Source organism: Serinus canaria, chromosome 19 (assembly GCF_022539315.1).
Source record: "Serinus canaria isolate serCan28SL12 chromosome 19, serCan2020, whole genome shotgun sequence".
NCBI lineage: Eukaryota > Metazoa > Chordata > Aves > Passeriformes > Fringillidae > Serinus > Serinus canaria.
This window is the reverse complement of record NC_066332.1, coordinates 5338406-5356500: the sequence shown is the minus strand read 5'-3', so window position 1 is coordinate 5356500 and position 18095 is coordinate 5338406. Positions and strand designations below refer to the sequence as shown.

At 54.4% G+C, this 18095-nt stretch overlaps 3 protein-coding genes across 3 annotated transcripts; all 3 read left to right on the top strand.

Annotated features, from left to right (window-relative positions):
• Positions 1–3304: 3304 nt before the first annotated feature.
• On the top strand, positions 3305–4660 carry LOC108962703 (C-C motif chemokine 4-like). Its single transcript, XM_018919229.3, has 3 exons — positions 3305–3403; positions 4009–4123; positions 4265–4660. Exons 1-3 carry the CDS (start codon positions 3331–3333, stop codon positions 4368–4370), a joined length of 294 nt encoding a protein of 97 aa, XP_018774774.1. The 5' UTR covers positions 3305–3330; the 3' UTR covers positions 4371–4660.
• Positions 4661–5287: 627 nt separating this feature from the next.
• On the top strand, positions 5288–6821 carry LOC108962704 (C-C motif chemokine 13-like). Its single transcript, XM_018919230.3, has 3 exons — positions 5288–5447; positions 5778–5895; positions 6603–6821. Exons 1-3 carry the CDS (start codon positions 5378–5380, stop codon positions 6700–6702), a joined length of 288 nt encoding a protein of 95 aa, XP_018774775.2. The 5' UTR covers positions 5288–5377; the 3' UTR covers positions 6703–6821.
• A 4900-nt stretch (positions 6822–11721) lies between these two features.
• On the top strand, positions 11722–12876 carry LOC103820086 (C-C motif chemokine 5-like). Its single transcript, XM_009094699.4, has 3 exons — positions 11722–11888; positions 12093–12201; positions 12559–12876. Exons 1-3 carry the CDS (start codon positions 11816–11818, stop codon positions 12650–12652), a joined length of 276 nt encoding a protein of 91 aa, XP_009092947.2. The 5' UTR covers positions 11722–11815; the 3' UTR covers positions 12653–12876.
• Positions 12877–18095: the final 5219 nt, after the last annotated feature.

Here is an 18095-nt window from a genome sequence, read left to right as displayed (position 1 = left end):
CCCCAGAGATTTGCACCAAAGCCACACAACACCACGTTTTTCACGGTGTTTCCACTTCCCACAGGTGGGAACATCACTCCCAACCTTTCCCTGAGCCAGAATTAGGGAGGTGAGGGTGACATGGGCTGGTCCAAGCCTGGACCAGCTTCTTCTTCCAGCAATACCTGTGGCATGATCAGCATTCCTCCCACGGGAGATATCTCTGAAATTTGGTTTAGCTGTGATTTTCCTGGTGAAATCTCCCCTGGAAAAGGATGGCAGCACTCATTCCATCCTAATTCCATAGGAGGAAGGAGTCTCAGGCCAGCTGGGTGCCAGCCAATGTTTTGGACAAATAAAAAACCCCAAAACATCTCCACTGCTTTCTGGGAGCAGAATGCAGCTGGGCTCTGCAGGGATGTGGGTGGCAAAGGGGACACCTATTTTTGGGGACGTTTTTTTTTTTGGTGACCCAATCTGATAGAAACCATCTCTGCAGCCGCCGGGGAAGTCCTGGGGGGCTGGGGCCGGACAAGGACTTTAAAAAAGGAAACGGCCCCAACGGGGTGTGAATTCAGTGGTTACCGCAGCGTCAGATGGAAAAGCTGACCCGACCACGCTTGGAAAGGGAGAAGAAGAAATCAAACAGAGGCAGAAGAAGAAATCAAACAAATCCTTGTCAGAAACAGCCCTGACCTGGCAAAGCAGCTCCGCTCCGGGCTGACTTTGGCTGCCCCAGCCGCAGCAGCCGCCCCGGGGGTTATTGATCGGCTGGGAGGGAAATGCAGCATCGATAAAGCATCGGCTGGAAAAGCAGCTCTGCCCCGGGGGAGAGCGGCATTCCCGGGATGTCCCGGTGTGTCCCAGTGTGTCCCGGGCTGTCCCGGTGTGTCCCGGTGTGTCCCGGGCTGTCCCGGGCTGTCCCGGTGTGTCCCAGGCTGTCCCGGTGTGTCCCGGGCTGTCCCGGTGTCCGGTGTGTCCGGGCTGTCCCGTGTGTCCGGTGTCCCGGTGTGTGTGTCCCGGGCTGTCCCGGTGTGTCCCGGGCTGTCCCAGGCTGTCCCGGTGTGTCCCGGTGTGTCCCAGGCTGTCCCGGTGTGTCCCGGGCTGTCCCGGGCTGTCCCGGTGTGTCCCAGTGTGTCCCGGGCTGTCCCGGGCTGTCCCGGTGTGTCCCGGGCTGTCCCAGGCTGTCCCGGTGTGTCCCGGGCTGTCCCGGGCTGTCCCGGGCTGTCCCAGGCTGTCCCGGTGTGTTCCCGGCTGTCTCACAGCCAGAGCTGGGAGTGCAGGCACGGAGCCCCCAAGAAAGTGTTGTTTTGTTTTTTTAAGTGTTTCTAAGCTTTCTGAAGTTTGTATTTTTGTAACGATTATTTTTAACGCCCTTGATGTAAATAGCTTATTGTTTTGTATTCTTTTACGGAGGAAGAAAAATTTAATAAACTGTTAATTTGTCAAGTGTCATGGGAGAGGTAGCGCTGTCATCTTCTAATCTACTGTCACTTTTGGAAATCTGTAAATATCAAAGTCAGAAATTGAACTTTCTTCTCTTTTACTTTAGAGAGCTGCGTGTCGGCGTTGTTTTATTTCGTGTCCTGTAGCAACAGAAACAGGGAAAGAAAGGGAGGAAAAAGATGTTTTCCAGCCCAGATGATTTGTGGGATCCGTGGATTTTGGGGCCACCCCAGAGCAGAGACTCTGCCCATGTCCTGTGCCCTTCTCTGCATCAAACACTGATGAGCTGGGAATGTCATTCCTGCCCTTCTTCCCCTGCTGCAATTCTTAACATTCCTGCAATGGAATTTTACCTCAGAGTCATTAAAAGGGGCTTTCCCAGAACTATAAACCCTGTTTGTTTCCCTGCCTTTTGTTTTCCAGGGAACATTCTCTACCCTTCGAGGGCCGAGTTTGCCCCAGCTGCAGCAGGAGCTCTGTGGGGGTAGGAAAAGGGATGAGGGAAAAGATGGATCCAGCCAGGGAAAGGCGAGCCAAGGGCTGGGCTCAGAGCCAGAGACAGCTCTGCTCCCCCAGGAGGGATGAACTGGGAATTTGGGTGATGGCAAAAGGTGCTCAGCTCTGCCAGACCCACACAGACCCCAACTATCTGCTCCCACCACCCTTGGGGCATCACCTGGCACCTCACCAAACAAACTGAGGCTGGTTTCTGGGAAGTGGCTTTGGAGATGAGCAAATTCCCATTCCCATTCCAGGAGCAGCACCCCAAGGCAGTGCAGGACAGTCTCAAGCTGCACCAAGGGAAATACAGGTTGGAGGTTAGGAAGAAGTTTTTACAGAAAGGGCGATGAAGTTCTGGAATGACTGCCCGGGGAGGTGGTGCAGTCCCCATCCCTGGGTGTGTTTAACAAAGCCTGGATGTGGCACTGGGTGCCAGGGTTTAACTGAGGTGTTGGGGCTGGGTTGAACTCGATCTTGAAGGTCTTTTCCAGCCTGGTGGATCTGTGATTCTGTGTCCCCAGCTCCCCAGGATCCCTCGGCGTTCCCAGCGCAGCCTCTGCCCCTCCCCGCTGCTCCCCTTCCTCCACCAGCTGCCGGCAGCTGGGAAGTGCCCTGGGATCAGCAGGGCTAGGGGGAGAAGGGGCTTTTTTTGACAGCTGCATCCAGGCAAAACCCACCAGGGATTCCCTCTCTGGCCCCTGCCTTTCCCAGCCCAGCACGGCCAAGAACATGAGCTGCTGCTTTGGCAGCGAGAGCGGGGAAGTGGAGCCACCTGCCCGTCCTCCCCCTGGGCCCCAAACACCCCCAAAAATGCACAGAGGAGTTTGTGTGCCTGATGCAACCAGGCAGAAGCTGTTTCTCTATGTTTTGTGGGTTTTCTCTATAGCTTTATTTTCTTTATGGCTGTTATTTTTGTGGGAGAGAGGTAAAAGGGTTTTTGGCTGGTGGTCCCAAGGGCCAGGATACAAAATTTCAGGTCAGGGGGAGGACAGGGACCATGGGACACCCTGCAGGATGCTGTGCCTGTCCCCTGACCCATCCAAAGGACATCCCCAGATCCTCTCACCTCCCCTGGGCTCCTTCCACGAGGCCTGGACACAGCCTGCCCAGGGAGTCAGGGTGCAGAGCCAAGCTTTGGGAACAGCCTGTCCATCACCCCAAGGCTGGGGGCCCGAGCTCAGGAAAAATCCCAAGCCCATCAGTGCCAGAAGCACGGCCTGGGAGCACATTTTTCCTTTCCCAGGGCTGGGGAGGGGATGAGGGGATGAGTATCACTTACCCTCTGTGCTTTGGGACGTGGCAGGGGCCAGGCCCTCCCCCTGGCCCTGGGGGAAGATCCCCCATAAAAGCAGCCGGGGCGGGCTGGCCCCAGCACAGGCGGCTCAGCCACTGCCACAGCCCGGCATGGGGACAGCCAGCAAGGTGGTCTGTGCCCTCCTCATCCTCTGCACGCTGTGCTGGCACAGCCTGGCTCAGAGTGAGCATTGCCCCCACCCCAGGGGCTGGGGATGGGGACAGAGCCCAGGCTGGGGGACAGGGAGAGAACCCAGGGATGGGGACAAACCCCAGGGATGGGGGAAAGGGGACAGAACCCAGGGCTGGAAATAGGGACAGAACCCAGGGATGGGGGACAGGGACAGAACCCAGGGATGGGGACAGAACCCAGGGATGGGGGACAGGGACAGAACCCAGGGATGGGGACAGAACTCAGGGCTGGAGATGGGGACAGAACCCAGGGATGGTGATGGGGACAGAACTCAGGGATGGGGGGAAGGGGGACAGAATCCAGGGCTGGGGACAGAGCCCAGGGCTGGGGTACAGGGACAGAATCCAGGGACAGGGACAGAACCCAGGGCTGGGGGACAGGGACAGAACCCAGGGATGGGGGATGGGGGACGGGGACAGAACCCAGGGACAGGGACAGAACCCAGGGATAGGGACAGAACCCATGGCTGTGGGGTCGGGCTTGCTTCATGCACAGAGTGCAGGGGGATCCCCCCAAAGAGCTGCCACTGCCATGGCAGGAGGGCTGAGGAGGGGCTGGGGGTCTCCAGGCTGAGCCAGGCTTGTGCTGCCCCCCAGGAGCTCCAGCCATGCCGGACAAGTGCTGCTTCAACTTCCAGACCAGAAGGATCAAGAGGGACAACGTGGTGGCCTGCTACCCCACCAGCCCCGAGTGCCCGCACCAGGCTGTGATGTGAGTACCCCAAAGGCACCCCTGCACCCTGCCACAGCCCTGGCCCTGCTCTGGTGGGACCAGCCCAGATCCCCTGTGCCCCTGAGCCCCTTGGAGCTCAGTGTTGGGGTCCCCACTGACCCCAGCCTCTCTGTGCCCCAGCTTCAAGGTGAGGAACGGGAAGGAGATCTGCACCCAGGCCAGCAGGGCGTGGGTCAAGAGGTACCAGCAGAGCTTCCGAGTCAGCTCCTTCTCCATCCCCAGCTAGGGGGCTGGCTGGGGACAGCCCTGTGGGGGACACCACCCTGGCAGAGGGGACACTTCTGGATGGAGCAGCTCACAAGGATGGACATCCTCCCCGCCACCATGACCCTCAGCACCTCCCTGAGGGCAAAGGGCCTCTGCCAGCCCAGCAGGAAGGAGAGCCCAGACCCTCTGTGGTCCATGGAGAGGCTGCAGCAGTGGGGAGTGAAGGGGGAGCAGCTCCACAGTTGTTTTTTGCCGTTTTTTGAACAGAATTAAACGTGATTTCCACATGCAAACATCTGTCCGTGCGAGTCTCTGGGGCCTGGGCAGATCCTGCTGCCGCCTTTCCTGCCCAGGTGTTGGGATCAGCAAGGAGCCAGAGGCAGCTGGAGCCTCAGCCAGGTCTCTGTGAGGGTGTCCAGGGGTGAATGGGGCCAAACCAAACCCAGGAGGGCTCTGGGGAAGAACCAGAGGGACAACAAGCCCGGGAGGAGGGGGCTTCCTCTGCTCCTCATCCACCATCCTAATTACCAGCCCAAATTCCCTCAGAGGGGGATCCCAGGGATACCTGAGCCAACTCCAAACCACCAGGAAATGTGATGGGTGCTGTGACAGAGCCACCCAGCAATGGGTGATGCAGAAACAAACCCCAGAGCAAGCAGAGGCCCCAGGGCCAGTGGCAAGGGGATGGTTTTTGCACAGGAACTCACAAGTGTGAGCATCATCCTGTGCTCTTTGCTGGTGGCCACAACCCAACCCAAAATAGACTCCCAGCCCAGCATCAGCAGCCTCTCCCACACCTCTCAGCAGCCCTGGGGTGTCTTGGTGGCCCAAGTGGCCGCCAGGAGGAATTTCCCCTCACCACTCTCCCCTCATGGAGAGATCCCAGCGGTTCTTTCCACGGGGAGGGTCCAGAGCTGTCATGGAAAGCCTGGCAGGGGCTGGTATAAATCACACAGGGGTGCAGGCAGCTCCTGGTGGGCTGAGGAGAGCCAGAGCTGCTGGTGCTGACAGAACCTCGGGCTGGACATGAGGATCTCCTTGGCCCTGCTCATCCTGCTGCTGGCAGCTGCCTGGACTGGGAGCCAGGGGATGTCCTGTAAGTACCAGCAGGGAGATTTTCCCTTCTGAGCTGTCCCAGCTCCTCCTCTGATGGGATTTGGGGCTGGGGAAGGGGAGGAGAGCTCAGCTCCTGATGGGGTTGTGGGGCATCAGCAGCTGCCTGAGCACAGGGCTGGCCTGGATGTGCTCAAAATGAGTAAAAATGGGGTTGGTTCAGCCCCAGAGTGCCAGCTGGGCAGGGTGGGCACACCCTGGGGCAGAGCATCACCCCTGGGGCTGCCAGATGTTCCCTTTGTGGGATGAGGGAGCAGGAGCAGAGCCCACAGCTCTGCTCCTGGAGAGCACTGAACCCTCCCTGCTGTCTCAGTCCGCAGCTCCAGAGCCCAGTGCTGCTCCAAGGAAATGCTCTCCCGACGGAAAATCCCCGAGTTCAGGATCCGGGGCTACGTGGAAACAGCCCCCAGCTGCACCCAGAGGGCTGTCCTGTGAGTAACCCCAGCTCCCAGCCAGCCTTCCTCCCCTCCACCCCATCCCCACTCCTCACCCTCCTTCCCCACCAGCTGCTCTGCTTTTGGGTGTGACGCTGATCACAGGGGATCCCAGGGTGAGGGAAGAGATGAGAAAGTTGACTCCATGTTCAGAAGGCTTGGTTTATTATTTTATGATCTATATTATATTAAAACTGTGCTAAAAGAATGGAAGAAAGGATTTGATCAGAAGGAAGCTCAGAATAGAAAAGGAATGAACAACAAAGGTTTGGGACTGACCCAGACAGTCTGGACAACTGGGCTGGGATTGGCCATGAATGAGAAACAACCACAGAGACCAATCCCAGATCCACCTGCTGCATCCCACAGCAGCAGAGAATCATTGTTTGCAGTTTGTTCCTGAGGCCCCTCAGCTTCTCAGGAGGGAAAAATCCCAAGGAAAGGGTTTTCCATAAAACACGTCAGTGACATGTGGGGACTCCCCAAAAACGAGTCCCCTGCACAGGGTGCTGTGGGTGGGGCTGTGCTCACCTGGCTCTCCACACTCACCTCCCTCCCTGCTCGACCCAAAGAGCCCCAGATGGCCCCATCTGTGTTGCCAGCAGGCCAAGGGTCAGCCCTGGCGGGGAAAAGGGGGGCAGGATGCTGCAGGAACCCCTGGGGGGATCCTCCACTCCTGACTCAGGATATTCTTTCCCCCCCAGGGTGAAGCTGCTGAAGGGGATGGTCTGTGTGGACCGAAAAGAGAAATGGTTCCAGGAGTACCTGAGGAAGCAGAAGCAGCCAAACAGCACCTCCACGTGAAGCTGCCTTCCCCAAATCTCTGTTTAATTATCTACCCCCTAATTCTCCGTGTGGTTTTGTGTCATTAATTTACAGAGCTGGCTCTGTCCCCTCCCCTGCACTCAATAAACCCTCTTGTAAATAAACCTGCAGTTGGGTGAGATGTCAATCCTGGGCAGAAAATGGGTCACACCCAGGCTCAGCCTTGCCAGGAAGAGCCCAGGAAACCCAAAGGACCCAAATCTCCTCCAAGGTGGAGCAGCCCTGCCAGGTGTGGGGTTTAAGGATGCCCTGGGCATGCCATGGGATGGGGATAAATGGGAGAAAAATTCCCTCTGGGGTGTTTGAGGGTGTTTAGAGGTTGGGTTGGCTCAGTCCCTGGGCAGCAGCACTGGTGACAGCCCCAGCTGGGTGTCACTGCCATCCCCACCATCCCTGGGCCAGCAGCCAGCTTGTCACCCCAACAGGGCACCCGTCCCAGCCGTGGGCAGGCAGCTGCTCCAGAAAAACTCTGCCCTGTTCGTTTGTGACTCACTTGAATCATCTTTCTGCTGAGCTAGGACATGCCTCACTCCTAAAGACACCTTTACACACACTGCCAGATTTGCTGCCATTTATCTGCCCCCATTTAGGGCATTTTTTGTACAGTCAGTGACCAATGGACAATTAATCTGCCACAATGCCCACAGGACTGGAATTGGTCTGGAATCAGAAGGAATATTCTTGCCTAGGACTGCAGAACTGCAATTCTCAATTTTTGCAGGGAAAATGAGATTTAACCAGACTTTTCCAGTTGCTCTTTGGTGCTGGAAATCCCAGGATGCAGCAGAATATTTGAAGGACAGGGCAGGAATTGGTTCTCTAAACCACAGGAGCATTAAGGAAAAGATCTTTAAGGTCAAGCCCAAGCATTGACCCAGCACAAACCACTTCCCCAGGTGACACATCCTTGGGACACCTCCAGGGTGGGGATCCCACCCAAAGGCCACATTCACCCCGAGAATGTGACTCAGAGCTGGAGCCCACGCAGAGGTGCCCGAGGATGGAGAACTGAACCCCTGGAGATGGAAGGCTGCCAAGGCTGGGGCTGAGGGCACCAGCTCGGTGTCCCCGTGCCTCTGGGGGTGCTGGGTGCCAGCAGGGGGGCAGGCAGGATGCCTCAGGGTTTGGCTTTTCTATTTTTCACATTCTCTGCTGCTTCAGTGGGTGGGTCTGGGCTTCATATTATGGGATGGGGAGCTCTGTGCACAGAGCAGGGAGACAAAACAATTCCTGCTCCAGCTGGGCACCAAGGACAAATGAGCCCAATCTCAGCCCAGGAGCACAAACCCCGTGGGCTGGAGAGAGAAAAACAAGCAGGGTGGGAGAGCCTGGGCTAAAGCTGGGCTGGGACAATGAACTGCAAGGTGGGAATGGAGCAGAGCTTTCCTTTTTCTCTGAGGCTTCTCAGCTTCCCAGGAGAGGAATCCTGGGCAAGAGGATTTTTCAGGAAATGTGACAGTGACAGGGGTCTTACCACAGGATCCTCAGGGAGGGAAGAAACTTGTGGAAATTTGAGTTACAAATCCATCAGCAGGGCCTGCTGTAGGAACTCTGCCTTGAAAGCAGAATTACCCCCACAAAACCCCCCAGAGCAGGGTCAGGGCCAGCTCATGAGGCTGCCCCGTGCTCTCCCCGAGCCACAGGAGCTCCTTGCAGCATTTTTATCAATGACAGTCACTTCCAGGGGGATGTTACATAACCCCTGTGGCTTCCTCTGCTCTGGCACGGGATCGGGGTGCTGGCAGTGACTTTCATTTCTTCCTGCTGTGGGTTCCTGCCTTGGGGAAGGCAGAGGTTGCTCTGATCCTTTGGTGCTCCCCTGAAAGGGGTGCCCAGAGCATCCCTCTGCCTCATGGCCAGAGCTGGATGATCCTTGTGGATCCCTTCCAGCTCAAGAATATCCTGTGATTCTCCTCTTATCCCTTATTTCTGGGACAACAGCCCTAAGGGATAGGTTCCTCACCCTGGGACTGAGCAAATTTGGGATTTGCTCTGGCCTCACACCATCCCTGCTGCTCCCCCTTGTCCTGCCTCAGTCAGGGATGGTCCCTCTGCACAGCCCCAGAGGGGGAGGGGGTTCCAGACCTAATTCCCTCCTTTTCTTTGGGATACTCATGCAAGGCAGTGCCAAAATCATCAGATTTTGTGCCACGTTTGCTCTCCCACCCCATGTGAGTTTGTCTGTGGTGAGGTGGCCACAGCCTGGATCAGGAGCAATTTATGGGAATCTTTGTAGCCCTTTTTGTTTTGGCCTCAACTGCTTCTTCCTTCCTTATTTATTCCTTATTTAATATTTGTTCTCTTTATCATTTGCCTCTTCCTTCCTTATTTATTCCTTATTTATTATTCCTCATTTATTATTTGTTCTCTTTTCCCTTTTCTCTCCTGGGTGCACAAAATTTTGAGGACGTTAAGTACTCGACCATAACCAGACAAACCAAAAAAGAAATGGCATCTCTGGCTCTTTACTCCCCTACCCCCTAAAATGGGCTTTTTCTTCCTTTAGTTGATCAAATTTGCATTTGTAAAGCTGAAGTTTCTCTTTCCCTGTGTTTCCTCCCCTCCAAATCCTTGTTCCTCTCCTGGATTCAAACGTCACCTGCTCACAGAGATCTTCCAAGGCAGGGGAAAGAAAACCAGAAGTCATTTCTTTACTCTCCCTTTATACCAGTTCCTGATATGTAATTCCTTAAACAGAATTAAACACCAACTGCCTGCTCTTGCTGAGCTGCCCTTTTGTGCAATTCTCTGTAATATCCTCCATTCCAGTCACAATGGAAAGTATTTCATCAGCATCCAGTAAGAAGTCCCATCCGGCCCTCAGCTGAATGGAGAACTGAAAGCTTGGCCAGTCACTTCTGCAGCAAAGAGGAAATGTTTTTTGCTTTTTCCATCAGAAATATTCTATTAATTGTGAGATTTTCCGTGGTTCCTGCCGGATGAGAATTCATCCTCTGCAGCCTGCAGTGCCCACAGTGCCCTGATCTCAGTTTCCAGGCTTTTCAGGCTGGGGGATATTCCTCACCAGGCTCCTGGTGTTTGTTGGCCCCCAGTGCTGCTCTCTTGCCCATCCTGCCCCTTTTCCCTCTGTCTGGGCACCCACCAAGCCGAGCTCAGCTCATCCCTGGCTGCTCTCTCCAGAAAAATCCCATCCAGGCTTTGGGTAGCTCAGGATCTCATCCCTGTGGTTGTCACAGACAGCAATTCCTGCTTTCCCTCCCGTGTCAGTCCCACTCCCACTCCTCCCCCATGCACAAACCCAGCTGGTGGGGCAGGAGAGGTGCCAGAACTCCAGGGGTGGCTGGAGGGCAGAGCTGTGGGGAAATCTCTGTGGGACACGTGGGGTTTACAGGGAGAGAGGGTCACAAAAACACAAAAATCTTCCACTGGCTGGCCCTGAACTTGGGGCTCCTCTGCACACAGAGGGTGCTCTGAGCTCCAGAGAAACCTCTTGGTGTCTCTGCAACCAGCAGGGGCAGAAAAGCAGAATAAACTCATGCAGATCTGCATTACCCTGGGGAATTGAGCCCTTTCCTTCTGCCTCTGTGTATCCAGGGACAGGTGACAAGCAGGAGCCTTTGCAGCAGGTGAATTTCCCAAGCCTTCCTTCAACCACCACAAATGGTTATCAGCAAATCCAAAGGATTTATTGATTTATTTATTCCTTTGTAGCTCCATGCACAGAATGGCTGAAACAGAAAGAGCTGAAAATTGGGAGGTGGAAAAAGAGCTGGAACAGCTGGAACAGCTGGATCTGTTCTTCCACCAGCCCAAGGCCAGAGCAGCCCTGCCCAGCTCCTCCCAAGCAGCTCCAGGTGATTTGCACCCATCCCCTGTCCTGCTCTCACCAGGCAGGACCTGGTGGCTGGGGAAGCTTTGCTGGACAAGGAGAGGCAGTGCCATGGCTCAGCATTTTGGGCACTTGGACTTTTCCCTTGAATCAGTCAGGAATTAGTCATACCCCAGGCAGGGTCAGCAGCAGGGCCAGGGCGAGCTGGGATTGGCAAACCCTCTGTGGCAGCATCAGGAAAAGGCTGGAAAGGGCCAAAAAAATGGAGGAAGGAGTGAGTTTGGTCAGCTCACCCTGTCTGGGTGTGCAGCAGAGGGGGGAGTTTGGGGAATTACCCTCTGGAATGGCAAATGCTGCCCTTTTTCTGTCACTCTGCAGTTTCCTGGGGATTTTATCTGCAATGAGCTGATCCCAGTGGGTACCAGCAGGATCCTCTCCTCCCTCTGGCTCCAACCTTTAATGCCATGGGAGTCTCTGCTTGTTGGGGCTAAATCAGGAGAGATCCAATGGGATTAAATGATCCTGCTTGGGAAGAAGTGGGCAAGCAGTTATTGCAGCAACTTCAGCGTGGAGAGGCTGCAGCCAAAACTGAAACTCCTCAGTGTAAATTCAGTCAGAAGAAAGGGAAGGTGACAGGGTCAGCTGCAGCCCAAATGAAACCCTTAGAGAGGTGTAAATTCAGCCAGGGGACAGGGGAGGGTGGCAGGGTGAGCTGCTGGCCTGGATCAGGGCACAGAGCCCAGGCCCTGCACCTGCAGGGACTCCGTGTCTCTGCAGCCTTTCCAGTCAGGAAATTATTCTTTTGACCAACCAAAAAGGAACAAATGTGAGACCCACAGTGACTTCCAGCTCGACACAACCTCATTCCCTCATGATTTTCCCTGTCCAAGCAGGAGTTGGTGCTCTCAGTGGGGGTGAACGTGCGTGCCGTGGTTGTGGACTTCACTCTGGTGGCATTTGTGGCAAACCCAGGGAGAGAAGCTGGCATCAGTCTCCTGGCAGGGCTTTTCTGCCAGCACCCCCAGAGCTGCTGCAGAGCCCTGACACACTTTGGGAGCACCTCGGAAGCTGCAGCCTCGTGGACAGTGCTTCCCTTTCTGCGGTTTCGTTGCCTTTTCCAGCTCAGCAAAATTGGGTGGTCCTGACATAATTTTCCTGGTATGATGCTCTCACTTTCCTTCTCTGAAACCCTGCACCCGCCCCTGGGATGGGGATAAAAGGGGAGCACGGCCCCAGGGCCACAGAGAGAGTCCTGCAGCCTCCCCAGCTCCAGCTCCAGCTCCTCTCAGAGCCCACAGCACCATGAAGGTCCTGGCAGCCACCCTGGCCACTCTGCTCCTCCTGGCCACCTGCTCCCCAGCTGAAGGTCACCTCGGTGAGTCCAGCATGGCTGTGTCCCCCTGGAGAGTCCCAGCCCTGTCAGGGTGGCTCTGGGGAGGGTTGGGGGGATGTCTGTGTCACACTGGGGGATGCAGGTTTGGAGCTGGGGGTTCTGCCAGGGGATGTGGAAATCCCTGAGGGGGGCAGAGGCTGTGCTGGGCTCTCACCAGGGCCGTGTGTGTGTCCCTTGTCCTCACAGATGGTGTCCCCAGCACCTGCTGCTTCAGCTACCAGAGGCAGCCCATCCCTCGGCGCCGCGTCAGCTCCGTCTTTGTCACCAGCAGCTCCTGCAGCCAGCCAGGAGTGATGTGAGTACCCAGCAGGGCCAGGGGGACCTGGGGACCTGGGGACACGGCCAGGGGGACCTGGGGACCTGGGGACACACATGGGAGTGATGTGAGTACCCAGCAGGGCCAGGGGGACCTGGGGACACACATGGGAGTGATGTGAGTACCCAGCAGGGCCAGGGGGACCTGGGGACACACATGGGCGTGATGTGAGTACCCAGCACTGCCAGGGGACACAGATGGGTGTGCTGTGAGTACCCAGCAGTGCCAGCACTGAGGGGGGACCTGGGGACACACATGGCACACTCAGGGTGCTGCTCTGGCGCTCAGACCCCGCTGCCCCAGCCCAGCAGCTCAAGGCAGGTTTTGTCCTGGCAGTGTGGTCACCCAGAAGAAGAAGCAGCTGTGTGCAGATCCACGGGCAGCATGGGTGCAGCAGCTCCTGAAGCACTTCCAGAGCCTGGAAAACTGAGCCTTCCCTGCTGGCAGCCACCATCCCAGCCCTGCACAGCTTCCAGCCTCGGGCACAACTGAGAGGATTTGACCCCCAGCCTTCCTCAACAGAGAAAATTATTTTATTTAACTTATTTAAGTTAAGATAAATATTGTTTTTCTAAGCATTATTTTTAAATAATTTCTAAAAATTATTTAAATTATGTCAGAATAATACACTAAAATAAAGATAATTTCAATCATTTCCTCTGTTAATGGTCAGTTTTGATGTCTCATTGCACCAAGGTGGGAGATGGGACCACAGGGACCCCTGGGTTTGCTGTTCCCAGCCTGGTCCAGCTCTGGTGCCACCCAGTTTGTCCCCATAGGTGACACCTGTGTCTCATCTGGGGCTGCCAGTGGTGCCTCTTGTTTGGGGAATGTTCTGGAAGTACCTGGGGTATGATTTTCCATGGGATGGAAAATCCTTTGGTCAGCTTGGATCACCTGGCCTGACTCTGCCCCCTCACAGCAGCTCCTGAGTCCCTGATGAAGGAAAACACCTCTCAGGAACAGCTAAAACATCACCATCATTCTCATGCTGAATCCATCAGCAAATAGCTAAAAAAAAATAATAAAATTGAGCTGCAGATCCTTCCCCAGCTCCATTGTCCCACACCACCAGCCAGGACACAGGGCATGGGGACAGCAGACCCAAATTTCTGTGCCACCCAACTCTTCCTCTACAGGCACATTGATTTAATGGAAACTATTTTTCTGTGAACTTATTATCCTGACATATTTGAAATACCACACCTAATAGCTGCCTTCTGTAAGTTCAGAGGTATTTGTGCTGAAGGAAATGCAGTGGGTTTCACTCATCTGGGCTCCAGGAAGACACTTGAATTAAGGCCAGATAGTAAATTATGAGCAAAGGCAGAGAAGATGTGACTGGCATGTGAAAAGTAAATTTGAAAGGGGCATGGTAATTGCTTCAGCTGGAAGGGGCTGTGTCACACTCACAGGGGCTTACCCACACAGTTCCTTCAGTTTCTGCCTTAAAAATTATCCTGCTTGACATTTGCATTAATGACCTTGGCACACAAAGCAGGAGGAGGCAGAGGAAATGTGCTGATGAGGCAAAACGAGATGGGATCATCAATCTGGAGCAGGCCAGGACATCACACAGAAGGATTCCAACGACCTTGAGGGGTGGAGGAGGCTCCAAGGCAGCGGTGCAGAGCAGGATCCTGCTGGTGGGGACAGGGATAACAGGAACAGGCACTCCAGTCTGGGAGCTGGGAATGGCTGGGGCAGGGAAAGGCCCCTGGCACACGTCACAGGACTGATGTGACCATGGAAAGAGTTAAATGCAAAAGGTTGGGGTTGGAAGATGAGGGACTGGTCCATGGGAAGGAGGTGCAGGGGGCAGTGCTGGTGTGAGGCCAGGCTGGAAACCATCAGAGAGGAAATCAGGTTTGCACAGGGATGGTGTAGGGTGACCCAAGATAAAAACCAAGCACTGCTCCCATGGACACCAGTCCCACTGATGGCTCAGGTTTTGGCTTTTCTATTTTTCACATTCTCTGCTGCTTCAGTGTGTGGGTCTGAGCTTCATATTATGGGATGGTGAGCCCTGTGCACAGAGCAGGGAGACAAAACAATTCCTGCTCCAGCTGGGCACCAAGGACAAATGATCCAAATCTCAGCCCAGGAGCACAAACAACAGTGAATTGATGAGAGAAAAACAAGCATGACCTAAAGCTGTAACTGCACAATCAACCCCAAGATGCAAATGGAGCAGAAATGGTCAAAGTGAGAGACCCTGTGCCCAGTTGTGCATTTTGGGACCATTTTGGTTAATTTTGGGTTAATTTTGGGATCATTTTGGTTCATTTTGGGACCTTTTTGGTTCACCTTGGGTGCAGCCCTGGCTGGGCTCTTGCACTGCCCAAGGTGGATCCGTGGAGGAGATGGATTTTAATAAATCCCTGCTTTATTCTTTAGCTCTGCCCAGCCTCTGCTCTGGCTCAGCCTGCACAAGGCATCACCACCAGCACGTTCCACACCATCCTGCAGCTGAGATTCCTTCCCAGGAGAGCTGCCCTGTCTTCAATTCCCAGAGGCCTTTCAGAGCCCAAGGTGTTCCTCAAAGCAGCACTGCTGTGGAATCCACTGTTCTCCAAGGCTGTCCAAGCACCAGCAACCCAGGAACCTCCTTCCCAGGAAAAGCTTCCCCCGTTCCCCTGCAGGCCTGGAGGGGGTTTTGGTGGGAGCTGCCTCACTCTGAAACTGCTCAGCTCATCCCTTCAGTCTGGAGCAGCAGAATAGCAGCACCTCTGCCCAATTTCCTCCAGAATTTCCTTTCTGGATGCTCCCACCTCCAACCCCCCTCGTTCTGTGCCCTGAAGGAGCAGAGCTGAGGCAGCCTGGGTGCAGACACCCCCATTTCCTGAGCTGACCCCTTGCTGCTCATTCTGTGGTTCCCTGGGTGTGCCCATCCCAGCTCACTGGCCTTGGGATGTGTCACCATCTCTGCAGTACTCCAGGACATCAAATCCCCTCTGGGCTCAACAGGGGTTTCTATTTCTTTATTTCTCTCCTTTCAGTTTCCTCCACATCCTCATCTCTGACCAAATCCCTCAGAGCTTCCTGGGCCACCTCACTGCTGAGCTGGAAGATTTTTATAGCACTATTTTAAATTTTCAGGCTTTTTCTGTTGACTTCCTCTTTCTCTGGAATTTCTCTTTCGAATTAACTGGGACAGACTAATCCTGGGCTCTGCTTGGATCCCTTTCCTTTTCAACCACAGGATGTGGGACTGACTCACATTTTAGGGAGAAGTACTTCTGTCCCCCCTGCCCTGTGAATCCCAGCACCCACAGCATCCCTGCACTCCCAAATGCCAGCCAAAGCTGTCTCTCTGGACACTCTCTCCTGAATTTTCCTCCTGTGAATTCCCCAGCAGGACAGCTCTGAAAGCTTTGCTTTGCTTTTAGGACCAAGCCAGGAGTAATGGCAACCATCAGCCCTTTCCCAACCTTTTCAGAGCCACTTTTTTCCTGCAGCCTCCATGCCTGGACCCTGCTGGGTGTAATTCAGCAAGACAAAGCCTCCTCCTCCTCCCAGGAGAGGCATCACTCCTGATTCCAAGTGCTTTTTGGGGCGAAATCTGCTTTTTACCCTGGGCTAAATGCCTCAGAGCAGCCCCAGGATGGGCTCCCCCGTGTGCCTCCAAAGAGCTGGCCCTGCTACCCCCAAAAATGCCTTGCAGGAAGGTGGGGAAGAGTCCAGAGAGTCAGAAATAACAAAACACAGGCAGGTTTTGCATCTGGGCCTGCCTTTTGCCCATGGAGCTGAGTGAAAAGAAGGTGATTTTACAAGCAAGGACTCACCACAGCAGGACTGTGTCCCCATCACCTAGAGCAGCAGGCTGGGAGCTCAGGTGACAATGACAAATGACAGGTGCCAGCCTGGAGCTCCATGCAGAGCCCTGAGGGTGGGGCACAAGTGGCAGGGATGCTCTGGGAAGGACCCAACCTCCAGCAAACACCCTGGGCACCAGAGGCAGCAGACCTTGGTGGCACAGAGGGCACAAGCAGAGGGACAAGGCAGACACAGGAGAAAGAGGAAGGAATTTGCTCTGGGTGTGATTCTGCAAGAGGCAAGATGTGAACTCACCCTGCTGCTGGTAAGTGGCTCCAGAGCAGCAGCACGGGCAGGAAAGGGTCAGGATGAGTCAGGGCTCAATTCCAGGGCCAGGTCAACCCTGGATCATCCAGGAGGTGAAAATAATCTGGTTTTTGAGAGATAGGTCCCAGCAGAGGATGTGCTGTCTCCAAGGATTGAACATTCACAGTTCCCCCTCCAAGGGCTTCTGAGGGAAGGGAAAGGCCCTTGGGCTTAGAGCATGTGGTTTTTCAGAGAAACAGAGCAGGCAGGGCTGGGGAAACACAACTTCCACTCCCTGTGTCCTCTAGGAACAGACTTCCCCTCTGCCCAGGTGATCCCCCAGCACCTCCTCACTGCTGCCGGATTTTTCCTCCCTTTTTTTTTTTTTTTGCTGTTTGAGATCAGAACACAGTCACCAACATGTTCTATGAAAAATCTTTTCCTTAGGATTTTCCCTCCTGAGAAGCTGAGAGGCCTGAAGAACAAAATGCAAACAATGCTTATCTGCTGTGTGGAATGCACCAGGTGGATCTGGGATTGGTCTCACCTGGTTGTTTCTAATTAAAACAGCCCAGCTGTCCAGACTGTCTCAGTCAGAGACAAACCTTTGTTATTCATTCCTTCTCTATTCTTAGCTAGCCTTCTGATGAAATCCTTCCTTCTATTCTTTTAGTATCATTTTTAACATAATATATATCATAAAATAATAAATCAGCCTTCTGAACATGGAGTCAACTTTCTCTTCTCTTCCCTCATCCTGGGACCCCTGTGAACACTGTCACAGAACACCACGTCCTTTCCAGCAGAAATAACAAAGGATGAAATTGTTCAGTGACCCCTGTGGCCCATTCTCAGGCCTCTCTCACCCTCTTTGCACTGCACTCCACCATTCTTCCACGCTCTGCAAACGTAACAGATCCACACTTGTTTCAAGCAGCATTAATAAAAATATCACACTGCACCAGAGCTGTGGGGTCCCACACACTCCTGGCAGTCAGGGGTGAAATCCACCCAGGCCATTTCCACAGGCTGACAAGGACAATGAGGGGTCAGAAGCATTTGGGGATTTTTTTGCAATTTGGGGAGCTGCACAGGACTGAGCTGCTCATGCCCAGAGCACACCACTCCCAGATTTTGAACCCCTGTCAAAAATGACGTCAGGTTGAACTCCAGGAGAAGAACAGGAGCGAGTGCCTGCTGGTGTGGGAACACAGGGCTGGGCAGAGATTCCCAAGGATTTCCCAGCCAGCTCTTCCCAAGCTGCTGCAGAGCAGCATTGCAGCACCATCTGCTGCCTGCTGCTCCCCAGCTCCTCAGCAGGCAGCTGAGAAATGCCTCCCTCACCCCTCAGGGTGACAAACCTCACCGATGAGAAAGTGGATCTGTCTTCTCTTCTTGGGGGAAATCAGGGCTCAGGCTCCCCAGAGGTCCCTCAGCTGAAGCACAGGCTCAGATCTTGTGGTCAGGGCTGCAGGTGAGTGTGAGCAGCAGAAGCACCAACTTACAGAGGTTCATTGCTGCAAATATTTACTCGGGCTTGAAGCAAATTACCACCCTGCTGGCACTTCTCTTTGCAGCAGCCTCCCTGGGAGGGCACAGCACACCTGACTCCCTGTGGGGCTGTGCCTTTCTCAAGCTGATCCCAGCTCCTCCTGCCTCATCTGAAAGGAGATTCCAGCTCCTCCTGATATCTGAAAGGCTCACAGGAGATTCCAGCTCCTCCTGATATCTGAAAGGCTCCCAGCACATCCAAGCTCCTCCTTGCCCATCTGAAAGGTTCACAGCAGTTCCCAGCCCCTCTTTCTCAATCT